The sequence below is a fragment of the Astyanax mexicanus genome, chromosome 20 (genome assembly GCF_023375975.1).
Source record: "Astyanax mexicanus isolate ESR-SI-001 chromosome 20, AstMex3_surface, whole genome shotgun sequence".
Classification (NCBI taxonomy): domain Eukaryota; kingdom Metazoa; phylum Chordata; class Actinopteri; order Characiformes; family Acestrorhamphidae; genus Astyanax; species Astyanax mexicanus.
Genome location: NC_064427.1, coordinates 40,603,914 through 40,630,557, shown reverse-complemented (window position 1 = coordinate 40,630,557; position 26,644 = coordinate 40,603,914). Strand labels below are relative to the sequence as shown.

General features: G+C 42.2%; 3 protein-coding genes across 4 annotated transcripts in view; 2 read left to right on the top strand and 1 right to left on the bottom strand.

The window, feature by feature from the left end:
• Window positions 1-2,014, top strand: part of LOC125784912 (metabotropic glutamate receptor 8-like) — a 4,587-nt gene extending 2,573 nt beyond the window's left edge. Inside the window, exon 2 of the mRNA XM_049469085.1 lies at window positions 782-2,014. Coding sequence (XP_049325042.1) covers window positions 782-785 — 4 coding nt within the window. The 3' untranslated portion in view covers window positions 786-2,014. The remainder of the gene's footprint in view (window positions 1-781) is intronic.
• Window positions 2,015-2,831: 817 nt separating this feature from the next.
• Window positions 2,832-9,989, top strand: LOC103046213 (MON1 secretory trafficking family member Bb). Of its 2 annotated transcripts, XM_049468530.1 has the most exons (8): window positions 2,832-3,078; window positions 3,251-3,356; window positions 3,393-3,425; window positions 3,772-4,365; window positions 5,223-6,015; window positions 7,101-7,248; window positions 7,547-7,718; window positions 7,806-9,989. In XM_049468530.1, exons 2-8 carry the CDS (start codon window positions 3,275-3,277, stop codon window positions 7,823-7,825), a joined length of 1,842 nt encoding a protein of 613 aa, XP_049324487.1. In that variant the 5' UTR covers window positions 2,832-3,078; window positions 3,251-3,274; the 3' UTR covers window positions 7,826-9,989. The 2 variants fall into 2 exon arrangements, with proteins under 2 accessions (XP_049324487.1, XP_007237593.3); XM_007237531.4 differs by having other exon boundaries at window positions 3,251-3,425.
• Window positions 9,990-10,816: 827 nt separating this feature from the next.
• Window positions 10,817-23,941, bottom strand: LOC125784800 (bromodomain and PHD finger-containing protein 3-like). Its single transcript, XM_049468529.1, has 14 exons — window positions 23,586-23,941; window positions 21,040-21,892; window positions 19,974-20,632; window positions 19,522-19,675; window positions 19,271-19,402; window positions 18,526-18,654; window positions 18,057-18,363; window positions 17,565-17,831; window positions 16,516-17,061; window positions 14,899-14,977; window positions 14,708-14,796; window positions 14,033-14,121; window positions 13,807-13,961; window positions 10,817-13,321 (listed from the first exon to the last, which is right to left on the bottom strand). The coding sequence occupies exons 2-14, from the start codon at window positions 21,877-21,879 to the stop codon at window positions 13,138-13,140; spliced, it is 3,630 nt and encodes a 1,209-aa protein (XP_049324486.1). The 5' UTR covers window positions 21,880-21,892; window positions 23,586-23,941; the 3' UTR covers window positions 10,817-13,137.
• Between the last annotated feature and the right edge of the window lie 2,703 nt (window positions 23,942-26,644).

Here is a 26,644-nt window from a genome sequence, read left to right as displayed (position 1 = left end):
CACAGTAAACACAGCAAACACAGTAAACACACAGTGAACACACAGCAAACACAGTAAACACAGCAAACACAGTAAACACACAGCAAACACAGCAATGCAGAACCAGAACAGAACCTGAGGGTGAACTGGGACCTGGCTGAGCTCCTTATACATTAATCTGACCCCTTACCTTTGACTCCTGACCTCTGACCCCTGACAAATCTATCAGCCCAAACATCCTGTCCAGCACCAGCGTTCCTCCATACATCACTGAGAACATCTCATCACCACCAGCTCTCCTCGCTCCACTTCCAGCCGGAGCTCAGCTTAGCGTAGCATGTTAGCATGTTACTCGCTAACAGCGTCAGTTTCAGTGCTAACGCTGCTCTGTATAAAGAACATGTTTACTGTGGTAAATTTTACAGAAGTTTACATACTGTATATTTATTACTGTACCTGTAAAACACTGTAATATTATTACTGTAATAACTGTACTATAATTATTATCACAGTAATAGACTGCTGTATTTTTAAATTAGACAAAATTAGACTAGTTTTATAGAATTCTGACCATGATGCAGATCTACAGTAAAGCGCTGTAAACAGGTTCTACAGTATTAATTTGCTCATTATAAAGAAGCAGTGCTGTAAAATTATTACATATTACTGATTTTCAGTGCATTTAAAGATATTAAAGAGTTCTCTACGTTTTTCTGTTTTTTAATTTAAAGTTATTTTTTAATTATAGCTTTAAATGAGCAAAAAACACAAATGATTTTTTAAGATATTCTCCTGTGTTTAGGTGAACAGTGCGGAGTGGACCCGGACCCGCGGGGAGTAAAGAGTCTTTATTCCACTGAGATGATCTAACAGATGGAAACAGTTCTGATGAACTTTTAGGACAAATCCAGAACTTTCTCCTTCAGTACTTGTTACAGACTGAGAATAGCTGAGCTCTGCTGGACTGATCAGTTCTTCAGTGAAAGAGTGAAGAAGATGAGTAGATACTTCAGATTTGAGAATGTGAACTATATTTCTATACCCTTTTCCCAACACGGATTAAACCCTCTAGAAATGTTTTTAAAATGGATAAAACAGCTTCTTTCACCAGCATGAGTTACTAAATACCCAAACTCCCACAATCTGACTCACAGTGACAGATCTAAGAAATCAGAGTGAAAATGTCTGTAATTGAAGGTCGATGGGTGAAAGATCAGACCTGTGTTTAATATTTTTAAACTTTATTTTCCGCCCCAAACAGAGAGTTTCCCACCGATATTTAACTAATGAAACTCTACAGAATAAACAGCCGATTAGCTAAAGATCAAGAACAGAGGAAACTGTGAGTTTGATTTTTGGGTGATTTACCTGTTTAATGTTCCAGCTGGTGCAGAATGTTATTTTGTTTAACAGGTAATTGATTTCATTATTATAAGATCATCTAATTCCATACTAGAAGGCAGACGATATCTGTAAAAATTAACAAATGGCCATGTAACTTTAGAATGAAATATATATTTTAGATTGTGCCATACATTTTTCTATAAGAAACAATATTTAAGAATGTTATTTTTTTTTTTATCTGATTGATAACAGAATGAGTTCCAGTCTACCTCAGTGCAGTAAAGGGAGCCCTCTACTGGATCAAACTGAAAATATCATACACTGGGTAGTAAGAACAGCAGCCTATTTATTAAAGGAAAAAAACTAATAAACATTACTTGTAATTGTGAACTGGCACAAATCTGATAATAACAGTGTGTAGGACTGACTGGATTCTGAACTCCAGTTACAATTTACTACTTGAAACTAGTTTAGGTGGAATTCAGCATTAATCTCTGGGTGAAATGTTTCTGGGTATGTTCTTTACAGGTAAATAAAGCAAGTCTGTTCTCTCAGTGTTTCTGTTCACGGACAGTAAACTCAGGTCCAGTCTCGGAGTGTTTTGTGAATGTTTTGTTTGTTCCTCAAGAGAAAAATAAGATTAAAGATAAATGTATTTAATGTATGCATGTTTGAAATAAAAAAAATGTTAAACATATTTGGGTATATTTTCAATTTTAACAATTCAATAGAGTGTGTGGTGTGTACAGCATTTGTGTTTGTGTGTGAGTGTTTTTATATGCTTTTATATGACTCAAAGATCCAATCAGAAATAAGCAAGGAAATATCTTAACGTTGCACAGTAAATTGTTTTTAAAGATTTTATCAGAGATATTTTTAAGTCAAAACAGATTTTTAAAATAATTATTTATGTTTTAGATTCATAACAACTTAAATTATAGTACATTTAAATTTAACTTGTGAACATTTATTTTGTCCACTATAAGACTTATTGTAGATTGTATATATATATATATATATATATATATATATATATATATATATATATATATATATATATATATATATATATATTTATTTATTTATTTATTTTTTTATTTTTTTATTTATTTTTTTAAGGAAATGTACAAATCAAAAAAGGGAGCAATGTACACAACAAGTACATTATCAGCTAATGGAAAAATAAATATACAGAACAGACAATACTGACAGATAACAATACTAATTAAACAAGGAATAATCGTCTTTTAGGCATGAAGAAAGCACAGGTTACGTTTCACACAATTAAAAAAACAAAGACTGATATTATAGAATGCATTTTTTAGTCTCTTAAAGTGTTCTAGTGACTAGAAAAAAACTGCAAAATCACACACAAACTCACAAACAGAGTGAACGAGGGAGTTACGGCTGTAATGGATTGTACTTAAGCGTAAGGGAGAGTGTGTGTGTGCGCGCTAAAAACACACTTTTCACAGGACTTTTATTTTGTACTAAGTGTTCCGGATGTGATTAGGCGGCGCCGCTTGTTGTTGCCGGACGCGGAGTCACTGAAGCTTCAGATCCGCCGCTTTAATCTAAACCTGCTGTAACATCAGTAATACTGACCCCGCGCGCTGAGAGTGCGTGCGTGTGTTTGAGTGAGTGAGTGAGTGTGTGTGTGAGTGAGTGAGTGAGTGAGTGTGTGTGTGTGTGTGTGTGTAAGAGAGATCCGGTTCGCCGGGTTTAGCTAAAGCTCGGAAGAAGCTGGAGCTGCAGGTAAGTTAATCAGGTTCAGGTGTTTAAAGTGATCAAAGTGGTTTTAGTGATAATAGTGATTACAGTGTTTAAATTCCGTGTTTTATACAGATCCTGAATCCGTTCAATCCTGCTGCTGTTCAGATTCGCAGAGCTCGTATCTCCACTTCCAGTGTTTCTCTTTCTGTTTCAGAGCGGACCCGCCGGTTATGCTGAGATGAGTGAAGAACCTCAGGAGAGAGGGAGGACGGAGGAGAGAGGGAGGATAGAGGAGAGAAGGAGGACGGAGGAGAGAGGGAGGACGGAGGAGAGAGGGATTATGGAGGAGAGAGGGATTATGGAGGAGAGAGGAGAGTCTGATCAGAAAGGTAACAGGGGTTTATAATAGACCTTCACCCTAAAAAACCTATTTGTGTAAATCAGTGAATAAAGTGTGTGAGATTATCTTATCAGACCGGTTCCTGGGTTCAGCACTTTCAGTTTCTGCTGTGTTTGTCTGTAATTATATAACTATCATTTAACTCAAATAGCCTTTATATTTTTGTTGCTTTATTAGTGTGTCATAACTTATTCAGCCAGAACACATGACTTTAATTTTTTTGCAGTGTTCCGCTGAATACTTTTGGATATAGAGTGCTCTTTTCATCCTTATAATTATTTAGTTGTTTAATAAATTTTGTAGAAATTAAAATAGGAATAATTGTGTTTCTCCAGGTTTGCAGGTTTCAGATTTTAACTCGTCAGAAAATCACACAGACCACATTACAGAGGACTTTATTCCCAGTGGGCTGGAGGACAGCAGCTCTGTGAATCTGGAAGAAAGCACAGCAGTGCACCTGGCTGATACTACCTCAGGAGATATCCCACAACTTCAGACACTTCCTTTAGGCATCCAGAGAGAAGGGATCTCAGGCTCGGACAGGCCCCTCACCGCCGGCGTGTCTGAAACGGACTCTGGGAAAGTGTCGGAGGACTCCGCTGTGATGGATAACGATGAGTCGGGTGAGTTTGTTGTGGCTGTTTTGGCTCGTGGGAAGCTGGAGGAACAGGGGATGGGATTAAAGGGCAGATCATCACCTCTGTCTGAAACGGGCACGGCTCTGGGAGCTTCATCCCACCGTGAGGAAGACGTGACCACGGAAAGCTGGAGGCAGCACCGCAAACACGTGTTTGTGCTCAGCGAAGCTGGAAAACCGATCTACTCTCGATACGGCAGCGAGGAGGCCCTGTCCTCCACCATGGGAGTCATGATGGCCCTCGTGTCCTTCGTTCAGAGCGGAGACAACATCATTCGGTCTGTTTATTCAGGTAAGATTTACTACACTGTTTGGATTAAGACTGCAATTAACCATATTCCATAATTATATTCTATATTTGATCTATTTAATATTGTTTGATTTATTGGCTAGTATAATTTTTCCTCATGTTTGTTCCAGGATAAAATCAGAATAAAAGATCGGGTTTTATCTGTGTGCTGTTTTTATAATGTATAATGGGGATCTGTTTTGTTTGGTGTGGATATGATCCTGTCTGATCTAAAATCCAAATTACGTTAATGTAGTAATCCTTTGTATTATGTTACAGTGTTTATGGAAAGGTTGGATTAGATACTTATTATTATTACTAGGTACTTATTTAATGTTACCAGTCAGAGTAGATAGATAGATAGATAGATACTTTTATTTATCCCGAAGGAAATTTAGAGTAGTTTTGAAGGAAATAAAAGTACTTTTACTTTGTAAATCTGTTTTATAAGAGCAGAACTTAGTTCTGCACGGTTTGGCCAAAAATGAATATCACAGTATTTTTTAAGATTCTAATGGTTTGACGATATATCACGGCCCTCTAGCGGTGTGGCGGTATGAGAGAAACGTTCCCGGCGCGGTTTACCGAATAAACCAGTATACCGCCCGGCACTAAGCAGAACTGATTTGACTGATACTGTGTGTTGGATTTGTGTTTTTAATCAGAATGATCTGTTTTGCATCTCCAGTCGTAAGAAGCAGTGTATTATTTTTTGGTGTAGTTTTACGCAGAATACATAACATTTTAAAGCACAAAAACCCGAACAGGATGTGTGATGGTCTAAGTTCATAAGAAATACAGTGTTCATGGTGGTCAGAGGTCCTGTTGATCTGAAATGCTCTTTACTGTTGTGGTTGTAGATGAGCACACGGTGGTGTTCATGCAGCAGGGCCCGCTGGTGCTGGTGTCCGTCTCCAGCAGCCGTCAGTCTGAGCAGCAGCTGCGGGACGAGCTGCTTTACGTCTACAACCAGATTGTTAGCATGCTAACGCAGGCTAGCATTGCGCGCATCTTCGAGCACAAGAAGAACTATGACTTGCGCCGCCTGCTGGCCGGTTCAGAGAAGATTCTGGACGGCCTGCTGAACCTGGTGGACTCTGACCCAAGCTTTCTGCTCTCGGCCGTGCACTGCTTACCCATCTCCTCCTCCTTCAGGGACTCGCTTAGCCAGATCCTGCAGAAGGCCATTACTCCCAACCTGGTCTTCTCCATCCTCATAGCTAAAAACCAACTACTGACCATCGTCCAGGAGAAAATGGTCATTGAAGACGCCCGGCTTGACCCTGCTGACCTCCACCTTCTTCTCAACCTCATCGGCGCCTCCTCTGCCTTCCAGGCCGGAGAAATCTGGACCCCGATCTGCCTCCCCAGCTTCAACCCAGACTGTTACTTTTACGCCTATATTTCCTATCTGGACCCGCCCAACTGCACCGTCTGCCTGCTGCTGCTCTCTACAGACAAGGAGGCATTTTACGCTGTGGCTGAGTGTAAACGGAAGATCGAGGAGGCGATGATGGCCCAGAATGCTCTGAGTTCTATAGCCAAAGCCCAGTCCTACAGCGTCGGGCAGGTCGGGGTTTCAGATCTGAGGCATTTCATGTACAAACCTTTCGACGTCCCGGACAACCACCGCCAGCTCACGCAGTTCACCAGGTAAATCACACCACCGCCAGCTCACGCAGTTCACCAGCCGGTGAATGATTCTGATTTATTTGTGTGTTCGGCTGCAGCGTAACCGATTTCACTCTAAACCACGGTGTTTATCGCACCATAGACTTTCCCATAGAAATCAAACACTCTGTGTGTTTTAATGTCATTAATTAAAATGTTATATTATACAATTACTTTTAAAACCAGAAACATTGACACAAATTGGAATAATTTTTGCTGAGAATTCTGTAAAAAAACATTTCTTAGTTGATTAGATTATAAATGCTGATTGGCTGCAGTGTTGTTTTGAGGAAATGATGGATTGGGTTTTCTGAATGTTTGTAATATTGACGAATATGAGGAACTGATATTTAAAAAAGCAGCTGATCTGGTGTTTTTGTAGAGACTATTCGCCACATGATCATTTGAATTCTACTAAAAACAAAAAGTCACAACTTGTTAATTTGGCATCTTCATGCTATTAAAAATAAAAAAAACAGAAACCTTTTTGTTGAGAGCATTCTTCTCATAATGAAGATTTGGCAGGACTTTTACTTAACCAGGAAAAACTGTACTGTACAACCCCTCATGTTTCTGAAAATATTTTCATGATATATTTTTATAGGGGAATATAAAAATGAAAAATCTAAATTTTCTGTTTGTTAATTTATTAGCCTGCAGAGATTAGTTGAGGTGAACAGTTATAAATGATTATAAAGTCGGGTTCTGTAATCAGAACGTACGACCTGTAGTCACACTGCCCCCTGCTGGAGATCGTTCCAGCAAAGCCAAAAAAACTAACAGTATAAAAATCTGTTAATTACTGTTAATGTAATCAAAACAGAAATCATAACACATAATCTAATGATTAAACTCAATCTACCGATAAGGACATTTTTTCAAAATGAAGCTGTTTGGCAGGTTTTGTTGAGTCTGAGCTGTTTGTGTTTGTTTTCTGAGAACATGCTTTTTCACTAATAAACACACTTCTAACGGTGGTGAAGTGTTTCTGAAGTTAAAATGTGCAGAGATGTAGTTGGTAAGGGATGGTCGGGGTTCTGAGTTCAGTGTTGGATGTTTTGTTTCAGTCCAGAGCTGGAGGCTCCGTATAACACTGATGAGGAGAAGCTGAGGCTGCTGGACCTGTACAGAGATTTACACAGCCGGATCCACAGCAGCTCCCGCCCCCTCAAACTCATCTACCACGTAGCCGAGAGAGAGACGCTGCTGGCCTGGGTAAGACTTACCTACCGCCCACACCTCTATACGCTCTGAGGTGTTATCTTATGAATGAGGTTGCTTGAACACTGGTCAGTGTGTTAAGCCAAGTGAATTATGGGAGTTGTAATGAGGGTCTGATAATAGTGGGTACAGGTGAACTATGGGCCAATGACACAGACTGGTAAACACTGTTTCAAAGCTATATATAATTTGAAAGGTACCTCTTTCATGGAGCTTTTAGTGTGTAGAAATGTGAATTATTATGTAATAACTCGTTTTTGGTAACTCAGTAGTTTGGATCTGTGCTCTGCAGGTTACAAGCAAGTTTGAGTTGTATACGTGCTTCAGTCCACTCGTGACAAAGGCCTGCGCCATTAACGCCATCACCAAGCTGCTGCGGTGGGTGAAGAAGGAGGAAGACCGGCTGTTCATCCGCTACCCACCAAAATACTCCACCACCCCCAACCCTAAGAGCTCCAGAGGAGGTAAGAGCCTCCAGCCTGATCTCTGAACTGCAGTCCGGTTCTGCTCGAGCGTGATCTGAACTCAGTCTCTCCTCACTGACCTTTCAGATTCACACGGACCGGCCTGACCCCCGCAGATCTCCCGGATCCGACCAAACCTCAGCAGCGCTGTGGAAGACTTGAATCCTTCAAATTAGTAGAAACAGCCTGAAATTTTTCAAATCATCTGAAATAATCAGTTTATTAAAGGAGTTTTACAGCAACCCTCTCTCTGCTGCACCTGCAGCGCACAGTCCAAAACCACCCACCAGAATTTCAGCGTTTTTCTGTTCTTTTCAGGGAAATCTAGGAAAATTGTGTTTTGTTTAAAAAATTATTTCTAAATGACTCTTTTAAACTCTAATTAAACCTTTAATCCTCGGCCTCTCAGTGGTCCAGCAGACTGAGGCGTTGTCACTCTTTTCAAAGGATCGCTGGGTTAAATCCCGGGTCTGTTTCTCCATCAGCAGCCAGAGTCCGAGAGAGAGAGAGTACAGTAGGTGTGCTGGTCTTCACCCTCCTGGTGCTGGGGGCTTTACCAGTGATAGGGGCAGGGATTGGGTAACTGGCCTTTTGAATTGGGGAAAAATTAGTTAAAAAAAAAATACAATAATTATAATTAAACAAACATACAGGAATGTTTTACCAATAATGACATTTTATCTTTTAAATATAACTTTTTTTTATGGCGTTCAGGCCATTTCTTCCCTCTCCATAATATACAAAAATATATTTGATATTTATTGAGCAAATTCAGCACTGTCCCATGACTTCTATTAAAGCTTTGTGTTTCAGCAGAAACACTGTTTTACTAGAACATAATTTCTACATGTGTTTAATAAAAAAAAATCATGGCTGATCTGATTTAGCTCCGTCTCCGCTCTCCCACAGCGTTCAGAAATTTTAAATTTAGAAAGTTTACGCAAACAGTGGTGTTTAATGAGCTTCTTCTGCACTTTTTAAGTTATTAATGCCTGGTTTTAAATATCAGGGCTCTCCGGATTCTAGTAAGGAGGTGTGGAGCTACTTTGAGCTGGATAACGGTGTAAAAAGTGATTTATCAGGGTAAATTATGTCCCGTATCACCCAGTCTGAAGGGTGTTTGTTGGATAAACTGTTAAAATTTCTGGATCTCTGAACACTGGGAGAGCGGAGGTGTGCTATTCATCAAAGATAAGAACTTTTATCATGATTTACCACAACAAAAGTCCATTTTACTCCAGAGTTCTCCTTTAATTTCAGCTACATATTCAGACAGGTGATGGCGGTATCATTGAGGATGAGTGTAAATAAATCATTTTAATTGAATAACTGAAGGTAGTGAATCGAGCACCAGACTCTAAACACTAAACATTAGAAACTGCTTTCAGGATCTGAACCATGAGAGGATTACTGACGCAGATACGTCTGGTTCTGGTTCTGCTGCTCCACGGTGTTTAACTGGTTCATGTGTTTCTGCTCCAGTGCTGTTCTGCAGTTTAAAGCACCTGATTAGAAAGAGGTTAATCTAGTAATCTAGTTAATCTAGTGGATTATAATTTAATCTCCATTTAGAGTTCTGTTTAATCCGGACTCACCCTTCATTTCTTCGTCTTGAAAATCCCTCAATTTCTTCCTCCATTAAGATCGAGTTCTTCTGTAGCGTCTGCTGTGTATTTAAGTTTCATGTTAGACTCTGGATATGATCAATATTTTATAAACTTGTGCACCCAGACCAGAACCAAAGATAAATCTCGTAGCGTAAACAGGAAACGTCTCACAGGAAGTTCTGATCTGTAACCGTAGCGACACTGTTCTACACAGATTAAGGTATTTAGTTAAAATAAATGTTTTCTTTATTCTACTGTAACTGAAACGGGTCTTTAAGAACTGGCTTGTTTCTATTTGAGTTAAAAGAAGTTGTAGTTATTTGGTGTTCTGTGTATTTAAATACATTTTCTGACTAAAATGATTTTGTTTCTTTATCTCAGTCTGTGGGTCGAATGTTTGCTAAGTTTTGCTGGTGGTAAACTGCTAGCAGTTGTCTGTCATTTACTGAATGAAAATTTACACAAATTGCGTGTAAAACAAACATGGCCGCCTGAATAATAACATTTAAATAAGTCTAGTTATGATGTGTGACTAAAATAACATGTTTTTTTTAATACTGTCCAGGCATGTAACAGTAAAGAATTTAAAAGAGGATAAAACAGTGATGAATGTTTACTTTTGGAAACTCTGTAATAAAGAAACACAGAAAGGTGCTGACGTAAATCTTTGTCACTCTGTTCATTTTTCATTTGATATTTACTGTTTTTACAGCCAAAAATAATATAATATAGAAATACAAAAATCTGATGTTTGTTTACTGTGATGAGGAAATTAATTACATTTAAAGAAGCATACAAGTACTTGATCTGTTTTCAGTCAATAAAACTTGCCAGAAATGTCAATATTATAATTTTTAAATTTTTAAATTTATAAAGTATGCTGCCAATAGATTAAAATGAAAAATATGTAAATATTTAGCTCCAGATTAGGTTTGAGTCAGTCTGTAGAAACGATGCAGATCCAGTTAAAATGATCCTTCAGCTCCGATTAACAAAAAGCACTTTAATCACAATTCTTAAACAGTTCTGCCCTGTTCGGTGCGGAGAACCAGAGTTTAATCCGATTAAAGGAGATACTGGATCTACAGAACCACGGTCCGGTTCTCCTGCAGGGTGAAACTATGGTTTTCTGCACTTTTGAACCAATCACAGGAAACTGAGTCTATAAATAAAGCAGAGGAATAAAGACCCGGGCTGAAATCCGGCTCGGCGTGTCGGATTTACACCCGGAATTTATTTATTCAGGTTCTGTCCTGGTTTGGGGGCGTGTCTGTAACTTCTGTAATGCAGCTTTAATTCAGGAATTTTCACTGAGACCATAAAGAAACAGATTCTGCCCATGAATTTCAGTCTTTCCAGCAAAATCCAGCACTTTTAACAGGATCTATACTGATGTTCAGTTCATTCTGTCTTTATTCTATGTATGGTTATTGAATAGAAATATATATTTTGTATAATTCCAGAATAATTAGAAGACAGGACACAGACTCATAGACTCAACAGTGTATTTATTTCCCGTCTGAGAAAATACTGTTTAGACATGTTTTTGGTACAATTAGCTGTTTTCACAGGCTTTAAAAAACAAACACCTTTCGGCATTACCGTATTTATTATCCCAGACTACTTCATTATTCTTCACTTTAAACTGCTAAGAACTGATCTCTATATGCAGCGATACTTTCTCAACTTTTATAATACTCAGCAGAACATTCTTAAATTACATCTCCTTAATTACTATTAAATAACAATTCTATAACCACACAATATAAATTAAAATGAAATGTACAAATCTTGGCATTACTTAATTTACATTTTAGTTTTTAAAAACCACGTGTGCATATGTTCTACATTACATGCATTCATATGTACAAAAGTGGGGCGTGCCCCAAAACCTAGAGCTTAGCGACACACCTGCACCCGCCCCGCCCCACCCCCGCCCCGTTAATAAACCTCTCTTATATTCAGAAAACAAACAATAAAACCAAAAGATCGATCTGATAAACATGTAATAATTAACAGTAAAAAAAAAAACAGCAGTTAAAACATAATGAACAGTAAAATTCACATCAAAAATAAATTCTTTAACCTTTAGTGACGTTTTAGTACCAAATAGATTTCTGTTACGTCGCGTTCTTAGCGTACTACTGGTCACATGACCAACCCCATTAGAAAGCTCCAGAACTGTGCAAACGTAGTTTTTTATAGTCCTAAGTTTAAAATGTATTTATTTATTAAATTCATTTTGGCCACAAATCCACAAGTAAAACGTAACTAAAAATCTAACGCTGAATCCTAAACCTGTACGAAACAGAACGGAGAAAAACGACTCGTTCCTAATGATGTGGCAGAAAGAATAAACACATTTTATTTTCAGAGATTAAAAAAAAAAAAAAACGCTGATCAGCCAGAACATTAAAACCACGTCACCCTGCGGTAACTGAAGACCTGCTGGTTCTGTTGGACCATCACAGTTTAAAAAGTGATTTTAAATGTTTTTGTTTTTCCAGATCTGAATTTAATGAATTTTGCTTTTTGTACAGAAGAATCATCAAGAACAGGTTATTAATCACAGCTGTGTTTCTGAATCAGAGAATAAAATAATTATATTTATCTGAGCTAAACTCATAAGATCCGTCCAGTACATTATAAACACATCGTACAGAATCATTTTCACTAAGATTAATATTCTCCACTGTGTTTTTATCCAGGAGAGAGAGACTGGTTGGACTGGTTGGACTGGGGAGACACACAGTCCAGTCTGTTAAATCTGAGCTTTAAAATAAGAGGTTTAGTCTGGCCCTCATAAATAATAATTAAAATATTCTTCATTAGTTCAAATATCACTGACTGTAGTTCAGTAAATTAACTTATATTAAAGCACTTAGTCTCGGTTTACGTTTCGGTTCAGGTGTGTGTGTGTGTGTGTGTGTGTATGTGTGTGTGTGTGTGTGTGTGTGTACCTGAGGCTGCAGGTTCATTACTGTTTTAAATCCAGTTCAGGTTCAGGATGTGATTATTATATAAATGCAGGCAGGCTGAGAGATAACGGAGTTAACAGGAGGAGCCCGGCGGTGAAGGGGTTGTGATTGGGTGGTTAGATAGGGAGGAGGGGCTTCAGGCAGGGCTGAACAGATTGGTATTAAACTGATAGATAAGGTAATAAATCAGGTGATGTGCTGCAGGGCGGGGAATGTTTATATAACTGGTTTAGTTGAGTTAAACGCGGCGGTGGCCGAGCGATCAGGTTAGTAATTATTCGGTCATGAGGACGGGTTCTTAATTCTTCTGAGGGTCCAGGTGATCCAGGCCTGTTCAGAACTTCTGATCCAGATGTTTTGTTCTGGACGTCGGTCTAGAGTCTGTCAGTCGTTCTTAAACTTTAAAACTTTACATTAATTTTGTTTGGTTCGTTTTCTTTAGGTTTAATATCTGCATTTTGTTTATTGTGAAAAAATATTGTTTATGGTGAAACCTTAAACTATGTTTTGATAAAGTAATATATAGTGCTATGACTATTAAAATAAATAAATATTAATGCTAGGACTAACATCTGGATACAGGTGAGGTTTGTCCATCTGCAGAAACTCACTTTGCACTTTTAAATGTACTTCTATTCGCCTTCATTTACAAAGAAAATGAAAGTTTACAATCATACTGACTAATATATAAGATGTCTATATAAATTAGTCTAAACTGCCATTGAAATAAACCCCACATGTTTTTAATTAATACATAAAAGAGTTTCCTGCTTAAATCATTTTTCATCATTAATTTACCGACGTTCAGGTTTGTGTTTATAATCTGGTTCTGATTCAGAGGAAAGAGGACGGGCTGAAGTCGGCGTTTTCTCTGACGTGGTTGAGGTGGTTCATGGCGCGTTCGTACGCCGTGTTCACCGACTTCCTCACGTTACGCTTCTTCCCCTCCATCAGCCGGAGCTTATCCACCGTATCATCCACTCCCATCGGATGGAGCTTATCCAGCGGCAGCCACTGCCTGAGAACCACAACACCAGAATCAATCAATCAATCAATTTCCCCCAGATTCAGTTACAATAAGAGATCTTCTGTGGAGTTAGGAGGTTAATGTAGCATTGTCCACTGTGTAGCGCAGCCTTTAGCCTAAAAACCTTCAAACAAACTTTTACTCCCAAAAAAAAAAAACATAATAAGAAACACAAAAATTGTAGAATTTTTTTTTTTTTTGCAAGTGTTTTGTGGTTTATGATCACTTACAAGGTTTTACAAGTTTTTCTTCAGTTTAAAGGGATTAAGGCAAGATTAAAAACTAATTCATACATATGTTTAATGTTTTGTCTGATTCTTTGTCCTGTGATCATGTTTCTGTAAAGCTGCTTTTTGAAACACCAATTGTAAAAAGCGCTAAACAAATACATTTGATTTGATTTGATTTGATAATGATGACTGTTAAAATATCATACATGACCTCGAGAGAAAAAAATGAAAAATTGATTTTTTTACCAAGTTCTTTTTGTGTCGAAGAACAAAACCAGGAAGAGTTTATCTTCAGTCTCGCGGCGCCGCCGCTCGCCCAGACGCAGGACCTCTTTAGGCGGCACCGGGATCGGGATGCCGTTGTGAAGAACTCCCTCTTTAGGCATTTCTGGATCTACTGTCTACAGAAAAGCAGCTTTAGCAGCAGAACCTTCGTGATCTGGACAGTTAGAGAGGATCAGACGGATCTTACCATCGCCGGGTACGAGGGATACCCTCTGCATTTCGCCCAAACCAAACTCAGAGGCTCCAAATCTTCACTCTGCTGAGAACTGCTCTTCACTGGACATTAAATAAAGAGATTAACTTTAATAAAATTATTAAATTAAAGATTTTACAGTCTGCTATAAACAGTCTTTCTACACTTTGGGCAAAATGACACTTTGGAATCTATTTTCTTTTTAAAAGTAGTAAACAGACAGTATCTAATCAATCAGAAAAATAAGCACAAAACAAATCTATTTATACTGTAGCAGAATCTTTACCTTTTATCCACCACAAGTTTAATATATATCCACAAATGATCTGTGATATTTTTGGTTATGGAAGTTTAGTACTGTTACACTGCATAACACACAGCAGTACAACAGATTACGCTTATGATTCTGTTTATAAATAACTATAATCTTTACATTTTCTCTTTAGAGGAGACTCTAAATTAGTTCTGCAGAAAATGAGATTTCAGTCACCAGTATCACTACACGTCTCTCAGAACACAAACATACAGATTCATGTATTTTTAAACAAGTAATAAACAGAAAACCAGCATTTTGTTTCCTTCTTTAAATACTGATTATCTTTTAATATATTATTCTAAACCCTGGAGAGATCTGATCCTTCAGGTCCTGCTAAACTCAGAGACTCGTACCTGAATCAGACTCCGGGTTCGAGCTCTGAGCTGCTGCTGGAACTTTGCTTAGAGCTGGTTTTCCACGACTCCGTTTAGGAGGTGAAGAACTAAATCACAAAAACAAACAAACAAACAAACAAACAAACATTCCAGTTAGGATATTTAAGTTCATGTCTATTTATTCATTAAACCAGTGAGAATTTTCTTACCAGAGGTTTTGAGGAGCAGGAGATGAATTTTCAGAGTCCGGGGAGCTGTCCCTCTGTTTCTTTACTGCGTTTATTAATCCTAAAATAAAACATTTAATATGATCAGTGTTTTATGCTGGAATTTGTCCAAATATAGTCCACACTCTTTTCCTCTCCCTGCAGTAATGGACATCTCTATATCCTCAGAGTCTCATTACAGTTATATACAATATATTTACTCTTAATTATAAAACAATTAATACCTGCAGAAACCAAACCCTGAAACAGAGTCTGATACAGCAGAGTGATGGTGTGAGGAGTGATGGTGTGGGGAGTGATGGCGTGGGGAGTGATGGTGTGTGGAGTGATGGTGTGGGGAGTGATGGTGTGTGGAGTGATGGTGTGGGGAGTGATGGCGTGAGGAGTGATGGTGTGGGGAGTGATGGTGTGGGGAGTGATGGTGTGAGGAGTGATGGCGTGTGGAGTGATGGCGTGGGGAGTGATGGCGTGGGGAGTGATGGCGTGGGGAGTGATGGTGTGTGGAGTGATGGTGTGGGGAGTGATGGTGTGGGGAGTGATGGTGTGAGGAGTGATGGTGTGGGGAGTGATGGTGTGGGGAGTGATGGCGTGAGGAGTGGTGGCGTGAGGAGTGATGGCGTGGGGAGTGATGGCGTGGGGAGTGATGGCGTGAGGAGTGGTGGCGTGAGGAGTGGTGGCGTGAGGAGTGATGGTGTGGGGAGTGATGGCGTGAGGAGTGATGGCGTGTGGAGTGATGGCGTGTGGAGTGATGGTGTGGGGAGTGATGGTGTGGGGAGTGATGGTGTGGGGAGTGATGGCGTGAGGAGTGATGGCGTGAGGAGTGATGGTGTGAGGAGTGATGGTGTGGGGAGTGATGGTGTGAGGAGTGATGGTGTGGGGAGTGATGGTGTGGGGAGTGATGGTGTGAGGAGTGATGGTGTGAGGAGTGATGGTGTGGGGAGTGATGGTGTGAGGAGTGATGGTGTGGGGAGTGATGGTGTGAGGAGTGATGGTGTGGGGAGTGATGGTGTGGGGAGTGATGGTGTGGGGAGTGATGGTGTGAGGAGTGATGGTGTGGGGAGTGATGGTGTGAGGAGTGATGGTGTGGGGAGTGATGGTGTGAGGAGTGATGGTGTGAGGAGTGATGGTGTGAGGAGTGATGGTGTGGGGAGTGATGGTGTGAGGAGTGATGGTGTGGGGAGTGATGGTGTGAGGAGTGATGGTGTGAGGAGTGATGGTGTGAGGAGTGATGGTGTGAGGAGTGATGGTGTGGGGAGTGATGGTGTGAGGAGTGATGGTGTGGGGAGTGATGGCGTGTGGAGTGATGGCGTGAGGAGTGATGGTGTGAGGAGTGATGGTGTGAGGAGTGATGGTGTGAGGAGTGATGGTGTGAGGAGTGATGGTGTGGGGAGTGATGGTGTGAGGAGTGATGGTGTGGGGAGTGATGGCGTGTGGAGTGATGGCGTGTGGAGTGATGGTGTGAGGAGTGATGGTGTGGGGAGTGATGGTGTGAGGAGTGATGGCGTGTGGAGTGATGGCGTGAGGAGTGATGGTGTGAGGAGTGATGGTGTGAGGAGTGATGGTGTGAGGAGTGATGGTGTTTGGGAGGTGCAGTATTACCGTAGTGTTTGGGAGGCGAGTGTGAGCGCTCGCTGTCGGAGCTGAGGGCGGTGGAGCGTAGGTGGTGGGGAGACGGGGGGGAGGATTTGGTGGTGGGCGGGGCCGACAGTAGGCGGGTCTGTGGAGGTTCCTGGGCGGTTCCTCGGTGGTTGAGGGAAGCAGGTTTGCGTTTTCTCGCCCCGTTTTTAGCTTTTTTAAAGAGGACGGAGGTCCGGCGGCCAACCCCCAGCACGGGGGAGGCGGGGGGGCTCTCCAGAGAGGAAACCCCGTTTACAGGCTCCGCCTCCTGCAAACACGCAATCTCTCCATTTTCCTTCAGGAGCTTCTCCTCCTCCACCTCAGTCTGTCCTGCTGCTTCGCTGTGACCCCGCCCCTGCGCACGAACCCGCCCCCTGCCCACCTGCCGCTTGCCGGATTGGCTGGGCGTGGTGGTGCCGCCGGTCTCCAGGCAGAACATGGGGGCGTTTGGAGGAGCGTCGGCGGGGAGAGGGGAGGAGGTGGGGCAGGACGACTCTGATCTCTGAGATTCTCTGGATTTAGTCGATTCTAAAAAAATAGAAATAAATTACAGTTCCCATCATGCTTTGAGGCAGGGCTCTCACCACGTGGTCATTTAAAAACACCGCCACCGCCGGCACTCCGTAAACCACATTCTGTGATTAATCTAAATTAGTTACATTTAATCATCAAAGTATTTTAAACTGGATTAATTAGCTGAATTTTATCATTTATAATCTCCCTGTAATGAACATCAGTCAGTAACAGATGCTGTAATTACTGTAGATTTAGTGTTGGGGTGGCGATTTGGCCCTAAAATAATATAATGATATTTCATGGTATTTTTTCGCACATAATCAAATAATAACAGTTTTAAATACATTCCAATATATTTTTATATTATTAGCTGAAATTTGTTGTTCTGTAATAATAAAATATACCAGCCCTGCTTAAAGTGTTTAAAAATTAGATGCAGATATTAACAGAATTTGGATATTTGAGTATATTTTGATTAAAAATTTGGTTTATTAAAGTTGGTAATAATGAATCACCTGGAGCGTAATCCACTTTTTCACTGCGTCTCTGTTTCTGACGCTCCTTCGTCTCTTTATTGCGGCTCTTCTGCAGCGCCGATGTTCTGCGCTGGCGGCTGAGTTTGTGCCGGATGCTGTTGATCTCCCGCCGCAGCAGCCGCATGCGTTTAGTGCGGCCCCCGCTGGTGCGCATGCACGTCACCGCGTCCAGCTTGTTCAGCAGCTCCTTCAGTTGGTCCTCTGAGGACATGTGGACTCTGTTCTCAGGATCCAGCAGCAGATCAACTACAGAACAACGAGACACAGATCAGACCAAAACTGCACCACTTCAACACGATCAGCGTTACCGGTTACAGAAAGTCTTACAACAGGAGAACAGGTGAACAGAGATTTCAGTAATTCTGCAGTATAAGCAGTGCACTAGTGTCGCACTAGTGTCACTAGTATTGTTATAATCAGAGAACTGGAAGAAGACGTTAGGATGATGATAAAATGCTGTGAAATCTTTACCCTCGTCCCAGCAGGACTTGCTCGCGTTTGGTTTGGAGTCCGGAAGGTGCATTCCTGTTTTGGGGTCCAATCCAACGCTAACCGCCTGGCGCTGGGCGTTCCGCAGGATAGCGCCCCCTACCTCCTTCAGCTGTGTGGCGGCCTTGTGGAACACGGTGTCCGTGGAGTTGTACTTCAGGCAGTTGGACACCATGAGGTTAAAGTCTGCCTCCAGGTCCAGCACTGAGCAGTATTTATGGGCCTCCAGCTTCTCCCGCATGGTGGAGAAATCCATCGGATCAGAAACAAACTCCAGATAATCTGGAACCTAAAAAAAGAATAAAAATGTTCACTTGTTTTTCTAAGACGTCTACACTTTATAAACTAAATACTTTATAAAATAAAGTTTTCACTTACTATAATAAACTGCACATCTCAAAGCATGGAGAAAAAAGGTCTGTAGATAAACAGAGAGAGGATGGGACTCTACCTCCTTCAGGTTGACGGGTGAAGTGAAGATCTGCGCTGTGTCTTTCTCCTGCAGCTGCTCCAGTGTAGAGCGCAGCAGCACCAGCGCAGGGGTCAGCTGGAGCTCCAGAGAAACCTGCTGCAGCTTCATCTGCATTAACAACAAAAACAGATCTCAGGAAGCTGAAGCTTTACAGCACAGCGAGAGCGGAGCGCTGTCCTCAGATCAGTCCGAGTGCAGAGTTCGGCTGGTCTGTGTTTCTCTCAGGCTCTTCTTTAGTTTCTCTCTTGAGGAATAAAATCATAACTAACCCTAAACTTAAGAATAAAACACTCCTAAAATCAATCGCTAATAAAACCAGATCTCCTAACTCTGGAGCCGAGAGATAAAGAACTGAAAAACAGAAAATTGATTAGGACCAATATAAACTAAAACATTACACATTATTATAGAAAACTTTCACAGACTGGATTTTTTGATTAATTTTGATGGTAACAGTAATATTTTTAACAATATTTTGCATGCTATCTGATGTGGTGATGTCATGTGATGCTAACACGTTATGTGATGTTGTGTGACGTGTTATTTTTTATGATGTGTGATGTTGTGTGATGATGTGTGACGTGTTATTTTTTATGATGTGTGACGTTGTGTGATGTTGTGTGACGTGTTATTTTTTATGATGTGTGATGTTGTGTGATGTGTGATGTGTGACGTGTTATTTTTTATGATGTGTGATGTTGTGTGATGTTTTGTGATGTTGTACCTGCTCGCGTTTGAGCCTCTCTCTCTTGCGGATTAACTCGATGAGCAGACGAGCTTTCTCCAGGTCCTGCCTCAGTTTCTGCCAGTACTTCAGCTCCTCTCTGACGGCCTGCAGCCGAGCGTCCGGCTCCCTCTGAAACAATCATCATCATTATACACTAATAAAATATCATAGAATTAATATTCAAGTTACAGTACTGATATACCGAATACATTTATAGTAAAACTGTTTTTTAATCTTGAGGAACAGACCTGCTCGGTTTTCTGTGTTTGGAGGTGTGTGTGGAGGCGGCGGATGAGTGGAACTCCGTTGCGGGAGTGGCGCTTCAGAAGCCAGTAGTTATGAAGTCTCTGCATGAACTGATTCTTCCTCTGAACAGAAACTCCGGTACAAATCTTATTCAGCCTGTCGGGAACCGGAACACAAATCAAACACACTGATCTCCACAGAGAACCTTCAGAGACCCTCCATCACGCTGTGGCTAAAAAACAGAAGCTGCATCCAGGTAAATTTAGCTAAAGCAGGGCTCTATTTCTGTGTTTATGTTTAATTGGCTTATTTTTAATTGTGATAGTTTAACCACGTGTGTTGTGTTATATAATGATAAATACAGACGAGAACTGTAGAGATTAAACAAGCGTCTGGTAGCTGATTTACAGCAGGATGGTCAGGAGGTTTGCTGTAAAAGTTGTGTAAAACTTGCCTGTAAGACGGAATCTGTGGAACAAGGAGAAGCGGAACTCCAGTTTTGCGTGAAACTCCATCAGCACTCTTCCTCGTCTTCTTCTGCTGCGGTGTGGGCGGAGCCTTCTTGTTCCCGCGCTGGTTCTGCTGCGCCGCGGGGCCGAGCGTGTACGCCCTCTGACCCCGGTTATTACGCCCCCCCGCGAACCCCCCGTCCTCGTCCCCCTCCGCCGTGGCCGGGGAGTGGCTGCCGCAGAAGGCCGTTTTTTTCACGGTGAACGTGGTGCCGTTGGTGCCCGTCTCGCGCACCGGGTCGATCTTCATGAACAATCCGGCTCTCTGGGCGCAGGTCACGTGAAACGCCCGGTAGCAGTTGGCTTTGTGGCACTGGATGGACGCCCCCCTCCCCCTCTGTTTACACAGGTAGCAGGTCAGCTTCCACCGGGCCGGCGGAATGTTCTTCACGCCCTCGATCGGCTCCAGGAAAACCGTGTTGGCAAAACAGACCTCGGGGATCCAGATGGCGCAAACCACATGCGCCCAGCGCCCGTCGCTCGTCTGCTTAAACGCCCCCCCGCGGTTCGGGCACAGCACACAGTCCACCGGCCGAGAGGGAGACTGCAGACACCGCCGGCACAGCCACTGACCCTCCGGTATATACGGCACTCCGTAACACTCCTAACCCCAAACACAACACACACACACACACACACACACATTAACACACACACACACTGCGGGAAGCTTTTAAAACAACGTTCTAAAGAGAAACATCAGAAAGTAAAGGGGAGGAGTTTCAGTGCGTTAAGAGTATGCGCACAAGCCTAAGCTGAACCCTCGTATCTCCAATCCCTCAGACAAACTGCATCCAGAACCGTCATTCAATAACAGAATCCCACTAAATCTACTGTTAACAGAAGGGAAAGCCTTTTAACATACTGCGTAAATGATTACGCTCTATTTGACTAAATCTAGTAAATGTGAACCCATCTGAACTTCTACTCCAATGGAACAAGTTCAGAGAGGAAAACAACTGGAAAAAATACATGTATAAATAATAAATGTGTGATTTTATGTTTTCTAACCTGATGCACGGCCAGGTTGCAGATGTCACAGAATAAAATGACATTGCTGTTGAGGCACTCGTCGTCCATGCAGACGCAGCAGAACGCGTCCTCGTCGATGGTGTTCTGGGACAAGGCCTGGCTCCTGGACTCCAGGATGGACTCTCGCTCCAGCCGGTCGATCAGCAGCTCGAAGGTGTCGGGCTGGACGGAGGCGTGTCCGTCCGAAACTCGCTTCTGATTCACCATCTCCAGCCAGGCCATGTCCTCCTCATCCATATCGTACTCCGCCTCCGTCTCCAGCTCTTCCGAAGTTTTTTCCACATATCGGTAATAGGCCACAGGAAGAGGCGGAGCCTCGTTAGGAGTGAAAGCGTCCAGTTTGCGGAAAGTGGGTTTGGGTAAAGGTCCTTCAGGCTGAGTCTGGTGGTCCTGGTGCTGTGAAAACTGCTGAGAACCGAAGCGTCTCGCTCTGCCGCCGCCGTTCTTGCCATCTTTTCTCCTGGCCTTGTTGGTGGAGGTGTGGTGCACATGGCGGCCGCGGTTTTCCTGCTCACTGTTCTCCTTGTTGCTGTTGCACTCCTGCACCTCCTGCGCCAGCAGTTCGTCCTCTGTGACGACGGCCAGCGGGTCGAATATGTTGATCCGATGGATTCTCCCCTCCAGTTCCACTTCCACCATCTTCTGCGACTGAGCATACGTTAGTGTTTCTCGAGTAACGGAGAAGTTCACCCTGCATGGAGAGGGTGGACGGAGTAAAACGTCCAGCTCTGATTGGCTGGAGGCAGCAGCACGGCCCCTCCCCCTTCCTTTGCTCCTGCTAGATGCGGACTGACCACCACGTTTCTTTATCTTCCTCATTCTCGTGGTCTACCTGGGAAAAAAAAAAAAAAAAAAAAACGTTGGTCATGTCTTTACTGACGGCAGTGGGAGAAGAAACAGGACACAATAAAAATCACACCTTTACACGTATATTGTTTGCTTCTGCTTAATTTGTAATAATTAAATTAGCAGTTAATCTTTCAATCTTAGAGAATGTGTCTGTGTGATGATTTAAAATTAGACAAAGGTTGTTTGCAGAATTATAGTAATTCTAGTATTGTGATGCAAATGCATTCCCTTACTTTAGTCATGTGACCTTTCACAGATCGAACAATCTACAACTACAGGGATCTACTCTCTCAGTGGAAGAACGATGAAAATGAAAAGATTTACCAAATTAAAACATTTTACTAACAAAAACAAAACTAAAGTCCGACCCAGACGGATTTGGACAGTGAGAAAAATATTCATGATTTGGGTTCTGAAATAAAACAAATGAGATGAAAATATAGTGTTTCAGGTTAAATTTAAGAGGTTAAACTAGGACAGGGGTAGGACAAATTCTCTAAAGCTATTTGATAAGCTCTATGGTTTATTCCTTCGTTAATCAATCATCAGTTAAGCAGGTAAAAGGCTGATTCCAGGTGTGGTTTGTGCATTTGGATGCTGTTATTGTGGCACTGGGTCTCTGGTGTTTACTGAAGATGTAACAGAAACAGAAGGATAAACTCTGAAGTTACAGGGATTTACTTTCTGCTCAGATTCAAACAAACGCAAAGAGCTGATTGGACGGTGCTGAACAATGCAGATGGACGACCTAAAATACACTGCTAAATCAACCCAGGAGTTTATAAGGTAGAGAAGTTGAATATTCTGCAGTGATCAAACCAATCACCTGATCTGAACATAATCCAGCAGAATTTCACTCAATTAGTACAAAACTAAAGACTCAAACCAAAAGAGCTGCAGTAAATATAAAGCATCATATCCAGACTTCAGACAAACAGACAGGATTCTCAACTAAGTATTAAAATAAACATTTCATTTATGGAAAACTTAATTTGTCTTAATTTAAATAATTTTGAGCCCCTGAAATGAGACTTTACAGGATATTTTCACATCCTATCACCCATTTCATATACCCGGCTGTGTAAACGTTACAGCTTGTAAATATTAGTGTGTAAACGTAAGAGTGTACCGGTCCTAGTAACAATCATTAGGCTTCCTCTAGCTCCAACCAATCGGCAGTGGAATAGGCTGCACGTGACTAATGTAAACCAATCAGCGTTGGGCGCTGTGAGTGCTCCTGCTATGTGCGGTAGTTTGGTTGCAGAGCGCTGAGAGCGGCCGGGAGAGACGCGGCCATTTTAAGGGCGCAGAGAGTCCGCGGATACACACACTACCTCTACACTATATAACACTATATAACACCCCAACACAACACAACCCCACCAACACTACCGCACACAACACCCACACCACCACAGCCCCGCACACCGTAACACTACACTACCAACACTCAGAGCCCCGCCACGAAAACACAGCCATAGTGAGCGCAGCTCCGCTCCCAGCGCGCGCACAACCGAGCGGGAGGGAAGCGGCCGCTGAGTGTGTGTGTGAGAGAGAGAGTGTTGCACAGAGCGCTATGTAAACCCGGGTTAATACAGGGTGTACGGTGTGTGTGCGGGGTAAAGGCGCGGTGCGGTAATAAGGTGTGTGTGTTGGGGGGGTAAAGCCGCACTCACCGCCTCCTGATCAGCGCGCGGACTCGCTCGCGCCATCCAGCCATTCCGCAGCCTCCCGCGCGCCCCGTCCCCCCGCCGCTCCTCTCACCGCTGCACAGCACCGAGCCTCCGCGCGCCGCTCCCGGTGCTCCAGCATCCCCCGCGGGCCGCGGTACCGGTACCTGGGCTGCAGGTGAATCCCGGCGGCGCTGCAGCTGCAGAAGGTTCGGTTATACCGAGCAGAACCCGCTCCCTGCCCCCTACCGCTCCAGCCGCGCGCCACGCTCGCACTGCGCGCTGATTGGCCAAAACCTGTACCGATCTCCCACCTCAGCCAATGCGCAGCTAGCGCGAGCATAAAAACAGCACGCGGTACTTCCCTGTTGTGTTCGCGCGCCTTTTAGATTCCGGGTTTAATGCCTTCCTCATAACATAAACACACACCTACCTCACTAACATACACACCTACCTCATTAATACACACACCTACCTCACTAACATACACACCTACCTCACTAACATACACACCTACCTCATTAATACACACACCTACCTCACTAACATACACACCTACCTCACTAACATACACACCTACCTCATTAATACACACACCTACCTCACTAACATACACACCTACCTCACTAACATACACACCTACCTCATTAATACACACACCTACCTCATTAATACACACACCTACCTCACTAACATACACACCTACCTCATTAATACACACACCTACCTCATTAATACACACACCTACCTCACTAACATACACACCTACCTCATTAATACACACACCTACCTCACTAACATACACACCTACCTCGTTAATACACACACCTACCTCACTAACACCCACCTACCTCACTAACATACACACCTACCTCACTAACATACACACCTACCTCATTAATATACACACCTACCTCACTAACATACACACCTACCTCACTAACATACACACCTACCTCACTAACATACACACCTACCTCATTAATATACACACCTACCTCACTAACATACACACCTACCTCACTAATACACACACCTACCTCACTAACATACACACCTACCTCACTAACATACACACCTACCTCACTAACATACACACCTACCTCACTAACATACACACCTACCTAATTAATACACACACCTACCTCACTAACATACACACCTACCTCATTAATACACACACCTACCTCACTAACATACACACCTACCTCGTTAATACACACACCTACCTCACTAACATACACACCTACCTCACTAACATACACACCTACCTCATTAATACACACACCTACCTCACTAACATACACACCTACCTCACTAACATACACACCTACCTCATTAATACACACACCTACCTCATTAATACACACACCTACCTCACTAACATACACACCTACCTCATTAATACACACACCTACCTCATTAATACACACACCTACCTCACTAACATACACACCTACCTCATTAATACACACACCTACCTCACTAACATACACACCTACCTCGTTAATACACACACCTACCTCACTAACATACACACCTACCTCACTAACATACACACCTACCTCATTAATACACACACCTACCTCACTAACATACACACCTACCTCACTAACATACACACCTACCTCATTAATACACACACCTACCTCATTAATACACACACCTACCTCACTAACATACACACCTACCTCATTAATACACACACCTACCTCATTAATACACACACCTACCTCACTAACATACACACCTACCTCATTAATACACACACCTATCTCACTAACACACACCTACCTTATTAATACACACACCTACCTCACTAACATACACACCTACCTCATTAATACACACACCTACCTCACTAACATACACACCTACCTCACTAATACACACACCTACCTCACTAACATACACACCTACCTCACTAACATACACACCTACCTCACTAACATACACACCTACCTAATTAATACACACACCTACCTCACTAACATACACACCTACCTCACTAACATACACACCTACCTCACTAACATACACACCTACCTCATTAATACACACACCTACCTCACTAACATACACACCTACCTCATTAATACACACACCTACCTCACTAACATACACACCTACCTCACTAACATACACACCTACCTCACTAACATACACACCTACCTAATTAATACACACACCTACCTCACTAACATACACACCTACCTCACTAACATACACACCTACCTCACTAACATACACACCTACCTCATTAATACACACACCTACCTCACTAACATACACACCTACCTCATTAATACACACACCTACCTCACTAACATACACACCTACCTCACTAACATACACACCTACCTCACTAACATACACACCTACCTCGTTAATACACACACCTACCTCACTAACATACACACCTACCTCACTAACATACACACCTACCTCATTAATACACACACCTACCTCACTAACATACACACCTACCTCACTAACATACACACCTACCTCACTAACATACACACCTACCTCATTAATACACACACCTATCTCACTAACATACACACCTACCTCATTAATACACACACTTACCTCACTAACATACACACCTACCTCATTAATACACACACCTACCTCACTAACATACACACCTACCTCATTAAGACACACCTACCTCATTAAGACACACCTACCTCATTAAGACACACCTACCTCATTAAGACACACCTAACTCACTAATACACACACCTACCTCACTTATACACACACCTACCTCATTAATACACACACCTACCTCACTAACATACACACCTACCTCATTAAGACACACCTACCTCATTAAGACACACCTACCTCATTAAGACACACCTAACTCACTAATATGAACCAGGATAGCTGGTGATTTTTCTCCCGAGGCGCAGAGCAGAAGCTGTATGAGCTCAATCTGAAACTCCAGCAGATTTAATGTTCAGCATCTTCAGAATTACTTCATTTAGGAACTGGATCATATCTCCTGCTTCATGCCCTTCCTGTGTTCCAACAATGCGCACATTGTTCTTCCATAT

Excerpts from the sequence above, each read along its gene's own strand:
- LOC103046213 (XM_007237531.4), top strand. The coding sequence starts at position 3,275 with ATGAGTGAAGAACCTCAGGAGAGAGGGAGGACGGAGGAGAGAGGGAGG. Across the intron at positions 3,426-3,771 it reads AGGAGAGTCTGATCAGAAAG|GTTTGCAGGTTTCAGATTTT; the intron begins GTAACAGGGGTT and ends GTGTTTCTCCAG. Across the intron at positions 4,366-5,222 it reads CATTCGGTCTGTTTATTCAG|ATGAGCACACGGTGGTGTTC; the intron begins GTAAGATTTACT and ends TTGTGGTTGTAG.
- LOC125784800 (XM_049468529.1), bottom strand. The coding sequence starts at position 21,879 with ATGAGGAAGATAAAGAAACGTGGTGGTCAGTCCGCATCTAGCAGGAGC. Across the intron at positions 18,364-18,525 it reads CACCCGTCAACCTGAAGGAG|GTTCCAGATTATCTGGAGTT; the intron begins GTAGAGTCCCAT and ends TTCTTTTTTTAG. Across the intron at positions 14,122-14,707 it reads GAACCCGGAGTCTGATTCAG|TGAAGAGCAGTTCTCAGCAG; the intron begins GTACGAGTCTCT and ends TTTAATGTCCAG.